General features: G+C 47.4%; 1 protein-coding gene across 1 annotated transcript; it reads left to right on the forward strand.

Moving 5' to 3' along the window:
* Positions 1-12,316: 12,316 nt before the first annotated feature.
* On the forward strand, positions 12,317-13,141 carry DIO3 (iodothyronine deiodinase 3; the record flags this gene model as incomplete). Its single annotated transcript, XM_079537400.1, has 1 exon — positions 12,317-13,141. The coding sequence occupies one exon, from the start codon at positions 12,317-12,319 to the stop codon at positions 13,139-13,141; it is 825 nt and encodes a 274-aa protein (XP_079393526.1).
* Positions 13,142-13,633: the final 492 nt, after the last annotated feature.

Here is a 13,633-nt window from a genome sequence, read left to right on the forward strand (position 1 = left end):
ACAGACAGACAGATCTCCAGCATTACACTGTTCAAGCCTTGAACAGCAAAAATCCATCTAGAGTAAAGAAACTGGATATTCAACCCATATATTGCAAGTAATGACTTCTGTAATCTACGCTTAGAAAAACAATTTCCTCACATCACCTTTTCCAGAAAGTGAAGGATGCAATATAATATACAGTGCTAAATTAAACCTTACGCAAACATTACTGACATGTACAGATGTACACTGCTTCAAGTGCTTACTCATCGTATGTAATTCAAGCGAATGGCAAGATTCTGGGGGCCAAGGGCGAGCATTACAAGAGGATTTTTCAGCTATTCAGAATTGTGAATCAAAAGCAATGCATTGTTAAATTGAAAGTCTGTATATGAGAGGGCTGTGGTTATGGAATATGATGGCAATGAGCTCTGTACTGACTACAGATGTCACCTTATTTATCATCCTTTATTATTTTTAGAATGTTCATTGCAAGGAAATACACTTAAGCAACCTTAATTCTGTACTAGAAAGCTCTCCATAAGAGAAAAGTTGGTTCCAGAACTTTTCAGTAAGAACTTTTTCAATTTCTAAAGCACTACTAGGAAAAGAAGCAATGTTCAATACAGTCTGTAATACTATTCATCATATCAGGTCATTTTAGGATACTTTCATGCAGATATTTAATGGATTACAGCTTGCTTTTCCAGTGGAAAAGCAACACAAAGTAAATCATTTTTATGCACCAAAAGGAGAAAAGTAATGTGTAAAATCTTTCTCGGATTGTTTATAGCTTAGAAATCTGAAAAAGTCCAAACTTCTTCAAAAGCAGTTCATTAAATGGTGATATCCTTATTACCTCATGCTCAGATTTGATCTTCTCTTATCAAAGACCAAATGGACAAAGTTATGGTGGTGCCTATTTGTTAAGCAACGTCTGTATCAGTTGCCCAGACAGGACACTGCTGTCTGAAAACAGGAATGCTCACTCAATACAGATCTCCTTCCTCTTTTCTCAGTATGTCTTCCCTTTCAGCTTGGTTCCCCCTAAAATAGGATCGTACCAATGAAGCTTGCTGAGCCTAAGCTTGAGTGGCTCTGGAGGTGACTAGTAGCTCCAAAATATTCACATTAAGTCACACAGACCCAAGATCTTCTTGCTTTTTAATTGTCACCATGACAATGTCAACACTTAAATCATCAGTACTGAACATATGCAAGATGTGGCCCAGTTTGTACCTCTTGGAGGTGTTACCTAGGCTGCTTTCAGATGCACTATTGCTTCTGCTTTAGATTTCTTAGGTTTTCTTCTCAACCACAAAGCTGGAGCAATGCACTGGCAGAGAGGATGGAAAAATATCCCTGATGATATAGAGAAGATAGCAACATAATGCCCAGTTTCTTGAATAATAGGACAAAAGTGCTTAAAATGCCACCTCCAAAGACACCATTGTAAAGATACTGAGGTCATGCCAACAGCAAGCGCTTGTTGCAATCTTTCTATGGCATCGTGAGAAAAATAAGTATGTGTTACCACAATAACTGGGATCACCTGCATGTAGGAAACACAGCTACAGTAGAGTTAAACAAGGGGGAATATTCCTTATGATGGAAACATAACACTTTTAATATTGTAATACCTTTAATGTTATGATGCACTATGAGTGTTCATTTGGCCTAAACATACCTATTCCATAAGCACGGTTGTACTTTTAAGTAATGCCTGTTGAATTCTTTTATTAGATGTTTAAATAGTCAAAGAAATACTGCATTTTAAAGGTCTATTTCTAACTACATCCTGGAAGAAACTTAGCTGGAAACAACAACAGTACTATTCTGACACCAAAAGCTGTGGTGATTTACATCAGCTAAGGTTATCTGCCATCAACTAACGGTCAGGATCAAACATCACTTAAAGAATATGGTCAGCAGAGAAAATTTGGGTGCAAAATGCAGGAATGGGCTTCTGAAATCTGCAGGTGTACATAACAGGACCGGACTGTTACACTGGAAGAATTAAATGACTTCAAGGTCTGAAGCAGCACAGATAGGATGAAATCCAGTGTTGCCTAGCTCAGTGTCACAAAGATGGCAGCTAAAAATATCTATAACCTGGGCACTTGTCAGCTGCTTGTGGAGAAGAAAACTCTAGATGGTTCAGCCATATGTAGGGTTAGCATGAGCCTCCAAAGAAATGCAGCGATGGTAAACAAGTACAATTTGAAAACACATGTGGTATTTCCAGCAGAGAAGGATGTGCTGGTTATAATGTCACTGGAATACTGCGTAAAAGTTAGGTCACTCCTTTCCAGGGCAGACACAGCTGTGATCCATATGGGGAACATCCATAGCCACAGCCCTATCACGTGGCTCCCAAGCATGTGCCTGGGCTCCCATATTTATGTCTGGGAAATCCCAAGCCATGCACCATACGAACAGGAAACCCAGTGTGTGGTAAACATGAAGAACGTAGTTGGCCAGCAGTCCACAGAACACCCCAGGCACTCTGGTTGTATTGGGCTCCCCAAGAGAAGTGGGCCTCCCTTGTCCCTTTCACAGGGACAGCAGAAAGGCTCCAGAGTTACTGTAAGTATGATTGTCAGTTGTTCTATGGGTTTCAGGTAGGTCTGAGATCTACTGAACAGCAATGATTAAATAACATAATGCATGAGTTGTGCACCCAGCGTGCCTCCACAATCATTGACCAGGTGCTCTGCTGACAAGCTGCATGTTTGTCCATGGCTTCCAGCTGTCAACCAGACTGAGAGCTGAGAATGATTGTGCTGAACGAGGGACTGTTTGCTGTGCCAAGGATTGCTGATCTGAGGAAAAGGATGACAGGGTAGAGCTACCCTTAGTTCTCCAATGAATCTCCTCCTATACAATGCAGGAAGATGGGCTTTACAGGAAACAGGAGCAGAGGGAAGCTTCTAGGAAGATCGGAGAAATGGGAAATCCACCTCATGAGATAAGATCGAGCACCCGAATAAACAGGTGCAAAAACCATGTGAGTTCCCATACTCTCCATTAGCCTCGTTTTTTCCCAGAATCCATAACAGATTGAATTAGCACAGTGCTAATGAATTCTTCATCAAAACTCAGCAGCTCAGCCTTAGCATTGCCTTGACATAGCCCTACAGGCACAAAGAGAGGGGGAATTTGCAGCCTGCTTCATTGAGGACTATGTGGAGAGAGCCCACCCTGTTGGCAAGGGCATGTTACCATGAGCCTGATGTGTTGACCACCATGGAGCACTGCCCATGGGGACAGAACGACCATCTTCAAATATGCTGAGAACCGGGGACAGGAAAACTGCCCTCACACAGAGGGTGTGAAAGCAAACAGGTGTAAGTCCACATAGATACATTTAAGCTGGAAAGTAGAATGATCTGAACTGCTATGGTGGCAAGATCCAGCAATAGCTTCCATAATTATTGGAGGCAAAGCTTTAATTTTAGGGTGATACATGCAATATATTTCTGAACAAAGCCCTGTGTTTCAGAGGTTCCTGAAGTACTCCTAGATGCCCTACTACACATAACCCCCAAAAACTCCATCAGCTGTGAACTGCAAGCCAAAATCCAATCCAAATCAGAAATTTAATTTAAAGCAGCTCTCCTGAGCATGTTGTTGGCAGTCATTACGCTGGTGAGAAGGGACAGCTGCATCCATTAGCCATGCAGTGTCAACAGCTGCTAATGGTGGCCAAGGAGCAGCACAGGCCAAGACTTCTCCAGGACCAGCACATTTTGTGGAAGGTATTTATAAGAAGGGATTCAAAGTCTTTTATCTATGCTTTCATCAGTTAAGACACTTTACTCCTACTTTATTTATATTTTGCTGGGGTTTTTTGTTTTTCTGTTTTGTTTTGGTTTTTTTTGCACAGTGGGAGCATAATGTTAATTAAAACTAGTTAAGAAAGAAAACGTCAGTTTTTCCAAATACAGCTTATTTTTTCTTAAAGAAATGTTCCCTCAGTACCTAATAAATCTAGGGCTTGTTTTCAATAAGTTTCAAATTTGCACTCTTTCCCATTTCTACAGGAAGGCATAGACCTCTTTGATTCATTCTGTTCACATCTGCATTCCCAGCTTTGTATAAATGTATGATTCCCCATTAAAGAAGGGATTGTAATACTCTTTCTGAGAACAAAAAAAAAAAAAGTGTTGTTTTATTGGTTTAAGAAACGTGAACTTGGTTTCAGGTAAGAACTAATAGCAAGAGATTCGTGTTCCCACAAAATCAACTTCATTAAAATGTCAGAACTAAAAGTGTGGTTGGATTCTGGGAAGCTGGTTTGCACAGATCTTAACCTTCAGAGGCAATTTGTGGCCCTTCAATTAAGTTTCATAGAGGATGGCAGACAGCTCCAGGTGTCCACAATGAGTCACACACTGAGAAGAATGAAACGGAACTCAGAATTTCACATCTAAGTTTAAAGTGCCCGTTTAATCTTTGATTGGTTTTCATTTTTTTCTGCTGGAGCTTCAGGTGGAAATGATGGGCCCCATGAAATGATGAGCTGTATCACATAGCGACGCTTGTCACAGTTCTTCCCCGCAAAGATACTGTATTGCTTAGTCTAAGAATAACTTTAAAATTCACAGAAAGTAAGAACTGTTGAACAGCTAAAAATAAAGAGTCACAGGAGGACGCGCTGTTAGGCATAAACACAGAGACCCTGCAAATCAGCGTGAGCTATTGAGCTAACCTAAACATTTTGGGACGGATCCTAATTCTAGTGAATTCAGAATGATTTGTGGTGAGAACTAATGTTTCTCTCCTTATTTCTGTTTTCCTGCTAATGAGTATCAGATACCACATTGCAAGACTACTCTGTAAACAAAGTGCAAAATTAATCCTTTTCTGAGGAACATTTTATTCAGAGTAGGCTATGGAGGGAGGAATTAAGCCTAAGTAAATAAACAATGAAGGTAAATAAGAATACACAGAAAGTGTCACGATCATTAGATGATGCAATTGAAAGTATCGGGGGTATATTATGAATGCAAAATGTACGATTTACAAGGAAAATCCAATGATTGAGTAAAACGCTGAGTAATTTCATCTGAGCATTAAATTATTTGCAGTTTTCTGCATGAAAGGAAAAATTAGAACCAAACCTCAGGCCCTTGTTCTGCCTCTTCTCCTCATCCAAGAGCACAGACGCTAACAGGTTTACACAGTTCCACGTCAATTAAAATGTTCCCTATACACAATCTACACTCCCCTGAACTAAGTGACTTCCACTTCCAATTATCTCTGGACAAAGTTTGAGAAAGAAATACTGCACTGCAATATAAAATAAGTGAATCGCATCTGTTTCAGAATAAGAATTCTGTGCAGTTCATATTTGTCAAAATCTTTCCATCTGGCTGCAGAGGTCTATTATTAGGATGTGTCAAACCTGTCCAGAAACTTCTTTCTGTTGTTGATAAACAAGCTGTGCATTAAATCGGGAGATTTACATGTGTTCCTTCCAATTCTTATGTATGTCTGGTCATTAGTCCAAAACAACACTGCCAAATCCTGACCACAGAAACAGCAAACATAAATAGCAAAGGTCTGGAAAGAGAAATCCTGAGGTCACAAAGAGAAGGTAACTTCAAGGGAGTATCCTGGAAATTAGGGTTTGTAAATTATCATGGCCTGAAAAAAGATTTCAGAAATTGGATGATGCCATTTTACTTGACCAAAGAGAGCCCTAGTGCAAACGCCAGGAAAAAACATCGGAAAACTTCACAAACATTTGTTTTCAAAGAAAAGGCTTGAAGTACAGGAGTTATGTGATGAAAGCAGAAGTGCAGAGCAGTTATGCCTTCTAGCCCTGTGTTTGGAACACCATTTGTTGGTATCATACCTGAAGTGGTCATTTACATACCACTAGATCATGTTATGTATGTAATATACATTTTAGTGATGCTGGGGATAAAAGGTCAGCAGTTTAATCATCTCATTTCTACATTCTAATGTGGGCTGATATTCTTGCCTTTCTAGGTAAAGTAAACTCCTCCATTTTTGCTGAATTATGTGTTCCTCCACTCCATGGCTTATTCAAAAATGTCAAACCACTGCTGGGTAGAAGCATTATATTATAGGAAATGAAGGTCACCTTGGAAAAGATTATCCTACACGTGATCCCTAAAGGTTTTTCTTGAATAAATGTTTTTCTAAATGCTATTTTTCCTTCCTTCCCTTCTGAGTCCGTCACAGATTGAAAATTCAAATGTGTATGTCAGTTCAGGCAGGGCACACGCAAGTGCCTGAAATGGAAACTTGAGAGTTATTAAATGATATTATTTAAAATTCTTTATGGTTTACTGCACTTGTTAAGGAAAGCGAGACGACGGGAATCACATCCCGAGTCTTCAGCCCTGCTTTTGTCTGTTATTATACTACATGGCTTGGGTAAAATCCTGATCTCAGGGAAGGTAATGGGAGTTTTGCCGATGCTCATTGAAGGCTTTCACCAGACAGAGCTCAGGGCTCTGAAAATCAGCCGGTAACAAAGCACGGCAGGCAGCTGTGAGATTACCTCGTGGAAAGGAGGGGTGCTTCCTTCACCCCAACAAAGCCTGGACCCCGCCTGTCAACTCAAAAGTATCCTCTTAGCATTTTAAGAAAATATCGTGACTGTGCTTGCTTCATTTAAAAGATGAAAAACTAACCTTAGCTATAAGCCTGCTATTCTCATCTTTCTAAATGATGTTAGTGCATTGAAATATGCTGTCCGTGGAAACACGCTGTTATAAAACGCTGCACGTGGTGAATTCTGCTACAATCCTTTCAGAGAAGAGATTCCAGCAAATTGCATCTCCTCATCCTTCTCTGCACCACACCTGAAACCAGCATGAAAAAGGGACAATGGAAGGAGTATTATCACATTCTGCCAAGGACTTCATCTGTATTCAATGTGTATAAAATCACCACTTAAGTATAACTCTATGGGGTTCCACTTCTGGACTAGACTGTTGCTTTGCTGCAGAGCAGGCCATTCAGATAACTATAATTGCACTGCCTACCAGGGGTCCAGCCTGAGCCCTTGAGCCACAGCAGCTCAGGAGCAGTTTGGTTGATGGGTTGTAGAGATGTGCCTGGCACAGGGGTTCTGGATAATCTGATCTCCTGCTGCTGGAGTTGTCAGCGCTGACTCCCCCATAATCCAGCTGTGCACCCCATCCAGCTCCATTCTCCAGCAGGACCTTGTGACAGCCTTGGTCAGCTGCTGTGCATCTCCTCTTCTGTGTGTTGTCCTTGCAGTGAAGCTGACTCGGGAAATCACAGAATCATAGGAAGGGACCTTTATAGATCATTGATTTCCAGCTTCCCTGACATGGGCAGGTTGCCCCCTATCAGCTCAGGCTGCCCAGGGTCCATCATGCCTGGCTTTGAGCACCTCTAGGGATGGGGCACCCACAGCTTCCCTGGACAGCCTGTAAATCTCCACTCTGAACATGTTGTCACAATGCAATCCCACTCAGGGCCAGTCAGGTAGTATTGCTAAAGCAATCCGATGGGATGGCCCCAGTTTCCCTCCCTGAGGCTGCACAGCATGGCCCTTTGTCTTGTTGTTTTTCTGCATCATACCTGTAATCATTTGGTTTTGTCAAGAGCGGGGAGCTGATCCTGCAGGAAATTACTCATTTTAACACAGCTAAGATTTTCTACTCCTTTAGATGCCTGGGCCAGGTCCCCACGGGTCACTGCAGGATCATGCGGCACACACTGCAAGCAGATGTGAAAGAGCAATGGGGTGGAAAATTGTACCTTTTTGGTATTCATCAAGTTGCACTGTAAGTGGTGTAATTGCCACTATTTCAGGGATCCTAAAATAAACACAGTCACCAAAATCATCTGAGTTTAGAATGATAAAACCATTGTGCACTAAGATTGGAAAAGACCATTAAGATCTAGTTCAACTGTCAACTCATCACCATCATGCCCACTAACCATGTGCCTCAGTGCCACGTCTACCCACATTTAAAATAAAAAATACTAATAATTAAAAAAAAAAAAAAGACATCTAGCAGAATGTCCTCTCTCCAGAGACAATATGGTTTATAATCACAGCTGCCAGGCTGCTGGCACAACAGGGCACTTGCAGGCAGCAGTGTGCAGGAACCTGCTATAAAAAGGGAAGGAAGGGGACAGACTCTTTAGCGGAGTCTGCTTTGATAGCACAAGGGGAAATCATTTCAAACTAAAAGAGGGGAGATTTAGTCTGGATGTAAGGAAAAAGCTTTTTTACAATAAGGACAATGAGGTACTGGCACAGGATGCCCAGAAAGGTGGTGGATGCCCCATCCCTGGAGACATTCAAGGTCAGGCTGGATGGGACTCTGAGCACCTGATGGATCTGAGGGTGTTCCTGTTCAGTACAGGGGGTTGGACCAGGTGGCCTTTAAAGGTCCCTTCCAACTGAGACAAAACTCTGATTCTATGAACACATTAGGGGACTGTCACTGGGTCATGCTGACTCACAGGCTCAGGAGATGTTTTCACTTTGGGTGAGAGCTGAGTGCTACGCTGTTGTTCTGGAATCAGTCTTCCCTCCAAAATAATCAATTCCTCTCCAACCCAGAACCAGTAAAAAGTGAGGGGGAGAAGGGGGGGAGAAGTAAAAAGCTTAAATGCAGAGAACTTTTTTGTCACGTATGTCATACTTGTCATAAATGCTGGGGTGGGGTAGGAGAACCAAGGCCATGGCTCTGCTGTGACCTGGCTGCAGTGCAGCGCTCTCCTATTTCATTCAATTCCCAAAGCACCAGCTTGCTCCTTGACTCTGCCTGGGTTTTTTGAGTCGGGTATATTTATAAACAGAAAACAGGAGGGAGGAAAAGAAAAACAGCTGTCATTTGAAAGCGACGAAAGGCTACGAGGGAAATCAGTGCCAGAGCCATGCACAGCCTCCAGCCCATGGTAGCCTTTCCTCAGAGGTGTCACTGAGAGCAAACAACCACCAACGGAGTTCACCCACCCCAGATTTCAGCCACGTGGCATTTATTTCTTGCAGAGCCCCAACAGGTGAGCAACGCCCCGCTGCAGCTGCTGGCAATGGGTGGCGACTCACACCAGGTGGGATGGTTCCGTTCACACGTCAGGGCTCAGTCCAAGCCCCGCTGGAGGTTTTTCATCTCCCCTGATGAAGTCCAGCTCAAACACCTGGCCGACATGGAGCTCGGCTGACATGAGGGGTGGAACCCTTCCAAAGTAGATTTTGTTTCCTGTCAGAAAGCATTGCTTGCCTTTGCCCGGGAAATTGTAAAATGGAAAAATAAACATAGAAATATACCATTTCGACACATCCTCTACATCAAAGCACACCCAATGTTTTTAATTTCGGCTTTTTTTTTTTTTTTTTTTTTTGAGGTTTTGTTTTTATGTCACTGAATTTACTTGGTAGCTCGTGTTTATGGAAAGAAATGTTGAAGTGTTACTAATTACACTTATCAAATCAAGAAAAACTACAGCCACTGAGTTCTTGAAGAAAAATGCTGTGAGCTCCGTGCGGACACACACGGATGTCTGCAGGGGCAAGGTCAGCGACCGCTGAGCCACAGACTGTGTGCAGAAGAGTGAAAACAACCCACAGACAAATGTGCCACTGTAAATCATGTCTCTTAGAATATATGCCATCATCCCTTCAGTGAGCAGGAGGATGCGGTTCCCACCTTAGCAGCAGCAGCAGTACAGATTCCTAGAAAGACGCAGTGCCTTCAGGCGCCCAATCCAGCCCTGCACCCCGCTGGGGGGCACAGCTATTGCGGTGTTCAGGGAGGGCGATCCCAAAACACATCCAGCACCACACCAACCTGCGAATGGCATTGGCACATCTCCAAACTTCCCTGAAACCCAAGGCGGAATTTCACCCTTTTCCCACTTGTATAACTGCAAACAAACGCCGTGCTTGGCCTGAAAGCATCAGCGCGTGGGTTGTAGGGCCACACAGAGCCCCTGTTTTGTCGTGCAGCAGCAGCAGCCCCACAGTATATCTGCATTTTCCTACGGCAGGAAGCTGCAGCAGTGGGGCCACTGTAGCAAAATGCCTCCATACCCTGCTCCATCCACAGCCAAATATGAAACCCCAATCCAAAAGTTTTCCTCAAGCTATAAAAATAAACCGAAGTTGTTCCCAGGGAACAGAGAAAAAGACATTTCCACAGTCCCTGCACAGTTATAAGCACTCTCCATAAGACTGAATGCTTTTTTCTGCCTCGGAACAGCCCTCTCTGATCCAGCAGAGCAAAGTTTGTTGATACTCGGGGTTGTAAACCCATGTGTTTACTCAGGCTTTTGTCTGTCAGCAGAGTTTGAAGAGGTCGCTTTGAGAGATCAATATTTTTTCCTGGGGGTTTCTTCAGAGCTACCACAATTTGTTATTGCATCTGTTTAGAGGCTTTAATTTGTGGTTTTCAAGATTGCATAACTGCGCAGAGAGGTGGTGAGAGGCCCACATGAAGAGTTCAAAATAAATTTGACAATATAGTAAATATCTGCTCAGTAATTTTCCCTGGTCTGAGCGCCACAGAATGCCAACAGAGCCATTAGTCAGGCTGGGTATGAAGATGCCTTTATAGGACCGGGGCACATGTTTCCATCCAGATGGTACAGAACTGGAGTCACCTCACTCATCATTGACACCAACAGAGGACATCCCTCTGGGACCTCCCATCCGGGTGCCTGCTTATATTGCTTTAAAAGACACTACTTTGAACCAGATATGGAAAAATTAAAATGAGACTTTAATTTTGCCCTTTACTCAGAGTGCTCACAGTAAGTTACATCAAAATGAGCCGAGCCACTTGCCTCCCATAAGGCAACCCAGGGGTTGTATAGCAGTCATGCAGATGTCAGCTGGGAGGTGTGCAGGGATGCACAGCCCCACATGGAGATGGGCTCACTGGAGATGGGAGCTGTGGCCCTGCAGGTCATTGGGGGGCTGCAGGTGGAAACCCAGCACTGACACCATACAGAAATGGGGTTCTCAGCATGGACACTGCACGGCATCCTCAAGCCAAGCACCCCTGGCTCTGGGAGGAAGCAACTGCAAGCGTGGTGTCAGGGCAGTGCGTGAACAGGTGATGAGCTGGGGTTGGACTTGATGATCTTAGCGGTGTTTTCCAACCTTAATGATTCTATGATACTACAAATGCAGGAGCACACGTACGTAACAGAGGGCAGTGTTCAGCGCTTCGGACAGCTCTCACAGACAGTTCTGAGGAAGGTGGTGAAGAAGTGATGTGCACGCTGCGGACTGGGAGCCCTGTGTCAGCAGAGCCGCAGGACCGGCAAGCTTAGTCTGGAATTGCGTCTAGATCCGGGACCCCCGGGGGGACAGCCGGGCAGGCGCGAAGCGCACAGCTCCGGGACAGGATGGGACGGGACGAGACGGGCGTGCTCCGGGGACCGGCGTCGAGCGCGCAGGAAGACCGCCCCGCAGAGCTGCTCGGCCCCGCCTTCACACCCGGGCGGCCCCGCGGGAAACGAGCACCCCCGGGCCGGGGTCGGCGCGGCCCCGCCGCTCCCCTCAGCCGCCGCAGCGGCTTCTCGGCCAACAGCGCCCCCTAGCGGAAGGAGCTCGCCGCCGCCGCCCCTCCTCCGCCGCGGGGCACCGTCCGCCCGCCCGCGCCCACCTGGCACCGCCGCGCCCCGACCTCCGGAGTCCGTGCTTCCCGCCGGGGACAGATCCCGCCCCGTCCCGCTCCGCCGCCGCCTCGGGAGGATGCGGCGCGTCCGCGGGTTCGAGCCTCCCGTGACCCCGAGGGGCCGGGGCGGGGGTCCGTGCCCCGTGCGAAGGTTCGGCCGGGGCGGGGGGCGGCCGGAGCCAGGGGCGGGGGAAGGAGGCGCGGCGCGGCGCTGGCGGCACCGTCCCTGTCACCTGCGGGCGCTCCCGGGACGGCGCGCTGCCTGCGCGGCCCCAGCCCCGCTCCGCTCGGGGGTCCGCGCTGCTCCTGTTGCACCGTCCTCGGCGGGGCCGCCCGCGGAGCGCGTGCGCCGCTGTCCGTGCCTGGACCCGGCGATGCCCCGCGTGGGACGCTCCGCCGGTGTCCGACAGCGGCCGCTCCCTGCCTCGTCGCACGTCCCCCGCAGCTCCCGGCGGGGCTCTCTCCCCTTTTGTCTGTGTATTTTTAGGTCATTAGAGTGGAGGGGTAGGTAATCCCCAGGCTCAAGTTCCAGAGGGGCGGGTTCTGGCCGGAGGTGGAGTCACTTTTCATTTAAATCCCCGACTATAAAATGGGCTTAAAGAGAAGCGGGATCTCAGCCGTGCCGCGCAGACCCCGGCACGCAGGGTCCGGGGGGGCGGGCAGCCCTGCCCGCAGCAGCCGCCGCGGCGATGCTCCACTCGCTGGGCGCTCACACCTTGCAGCTGCTCACCCAGGCGGCCGCCTGCATCCTCCTCTTCCCCCGCTTCCTGCTCACCGCCGTGATGCTCTGGCTCCTGGATTTTCTGTGCATTCGCAAGAAGATGCTGACGATGCCCACGGCGGAGGAGGCGGCCGGAGCCGGCGAGGGGCCGCCCCCCGACGACCCTCCGGTCTGCGTGTCCGACTCCAACCGCATGTTCACACTGGAGTCGCTGAAGGCTGTGTGGCACGGGCAGAAGCTGGACTTCTTCAAGTCGGCGCACGTGGGCTCGCCGGCCCCCAACCCCGAGGTGATCCAGCTGGACGGGCAGAAGAGGCTCCGCATCCTCGACTTCGCCCGCGGCAAGAGGCCCCTCATCCTCAACTTCGGCAGCTGCACCTGACCCCCGTTCATGGCCCGCCTGAGGTCCTTCCGGCGCCTGGCCGCGCACTTCGTGGACATTGCCGACTTTCTGCTGGTGTACATCGAAGAAGCGCACCCCTCCGACGGCTGGGTCAGCTCGGACGCTGCCTACAGCATCCCCAAGCACCAGTGCCTCCAGGACAGGCTGCGGGCAGCGCAGCTGATGCGGGAAGGGGCGCCCGATTGCCCCCTGGCCGTGGACACCATGGACAACGCTTCCAGCGCTGCCTACGGCGCCTACTTCGAGCGGCTCTACGTCATCCAGGAGGAGAAGGTGATGTACCAGGGAGGCCGAGGACCGGAGGGTTACAAGATCTCGGAGCTGCGGAGCTGGCTAGACCAGTACAAAACTCGGCTCCAGAGCCCCGGCGCGGTGGTCATCCAAGTGTAAAAAGGACCCGGCAGAAGGCGAGGGGGGAGAGGGGAGGGCGGGCGGAGGAACGCGGGGGGGCTCCGCGCCGGGGCTGCGTGCGGGCGAGATGTGCCATAGTCCTTTCTCTATTCAAATCATGTTGATTTGCCAGCCACGCTCTGTCAATACTGTATCTCCATGTGCGTTTTGTAAATAACTCTTCTTTTTTTTTTTTCTTTTTTTTTCTTTTGAGAAGCGTTTACTATTTTTTAAGGCGGCTATCTTCCTTCGGGATCTGTTCCCAGCTGCGTGTGTGCGCGGGTGTGTGTCTGAAAAGTTGTGTACAAGTGCTCCGTGCTGCCCAGCAAGTGCTAACTGGGATTTCTAGTATTTCTTTGTGATGACCGATTTTGAAATGGGTTTGAAATGCCAGGAAATCGTGTCTGATGTTGTCAAGTACTAGAACTGCCAATAGCCAGAGCTGAACGGAATGTCCTATTTATGGGAGGGGGGAGGGGTGGGGGGAGGGTT

Source organism: Tetrao urogallus (assembly GCF_951394365.1).
Source record: "Tetrao urogallus genome assembly, chromosome: 6".
Lineage (NCBI taxonomy): Eukaryota > Metazoa > Chordata > Aves > Galliformes > Phasianidae > Tetrao > Tetrao urogallus.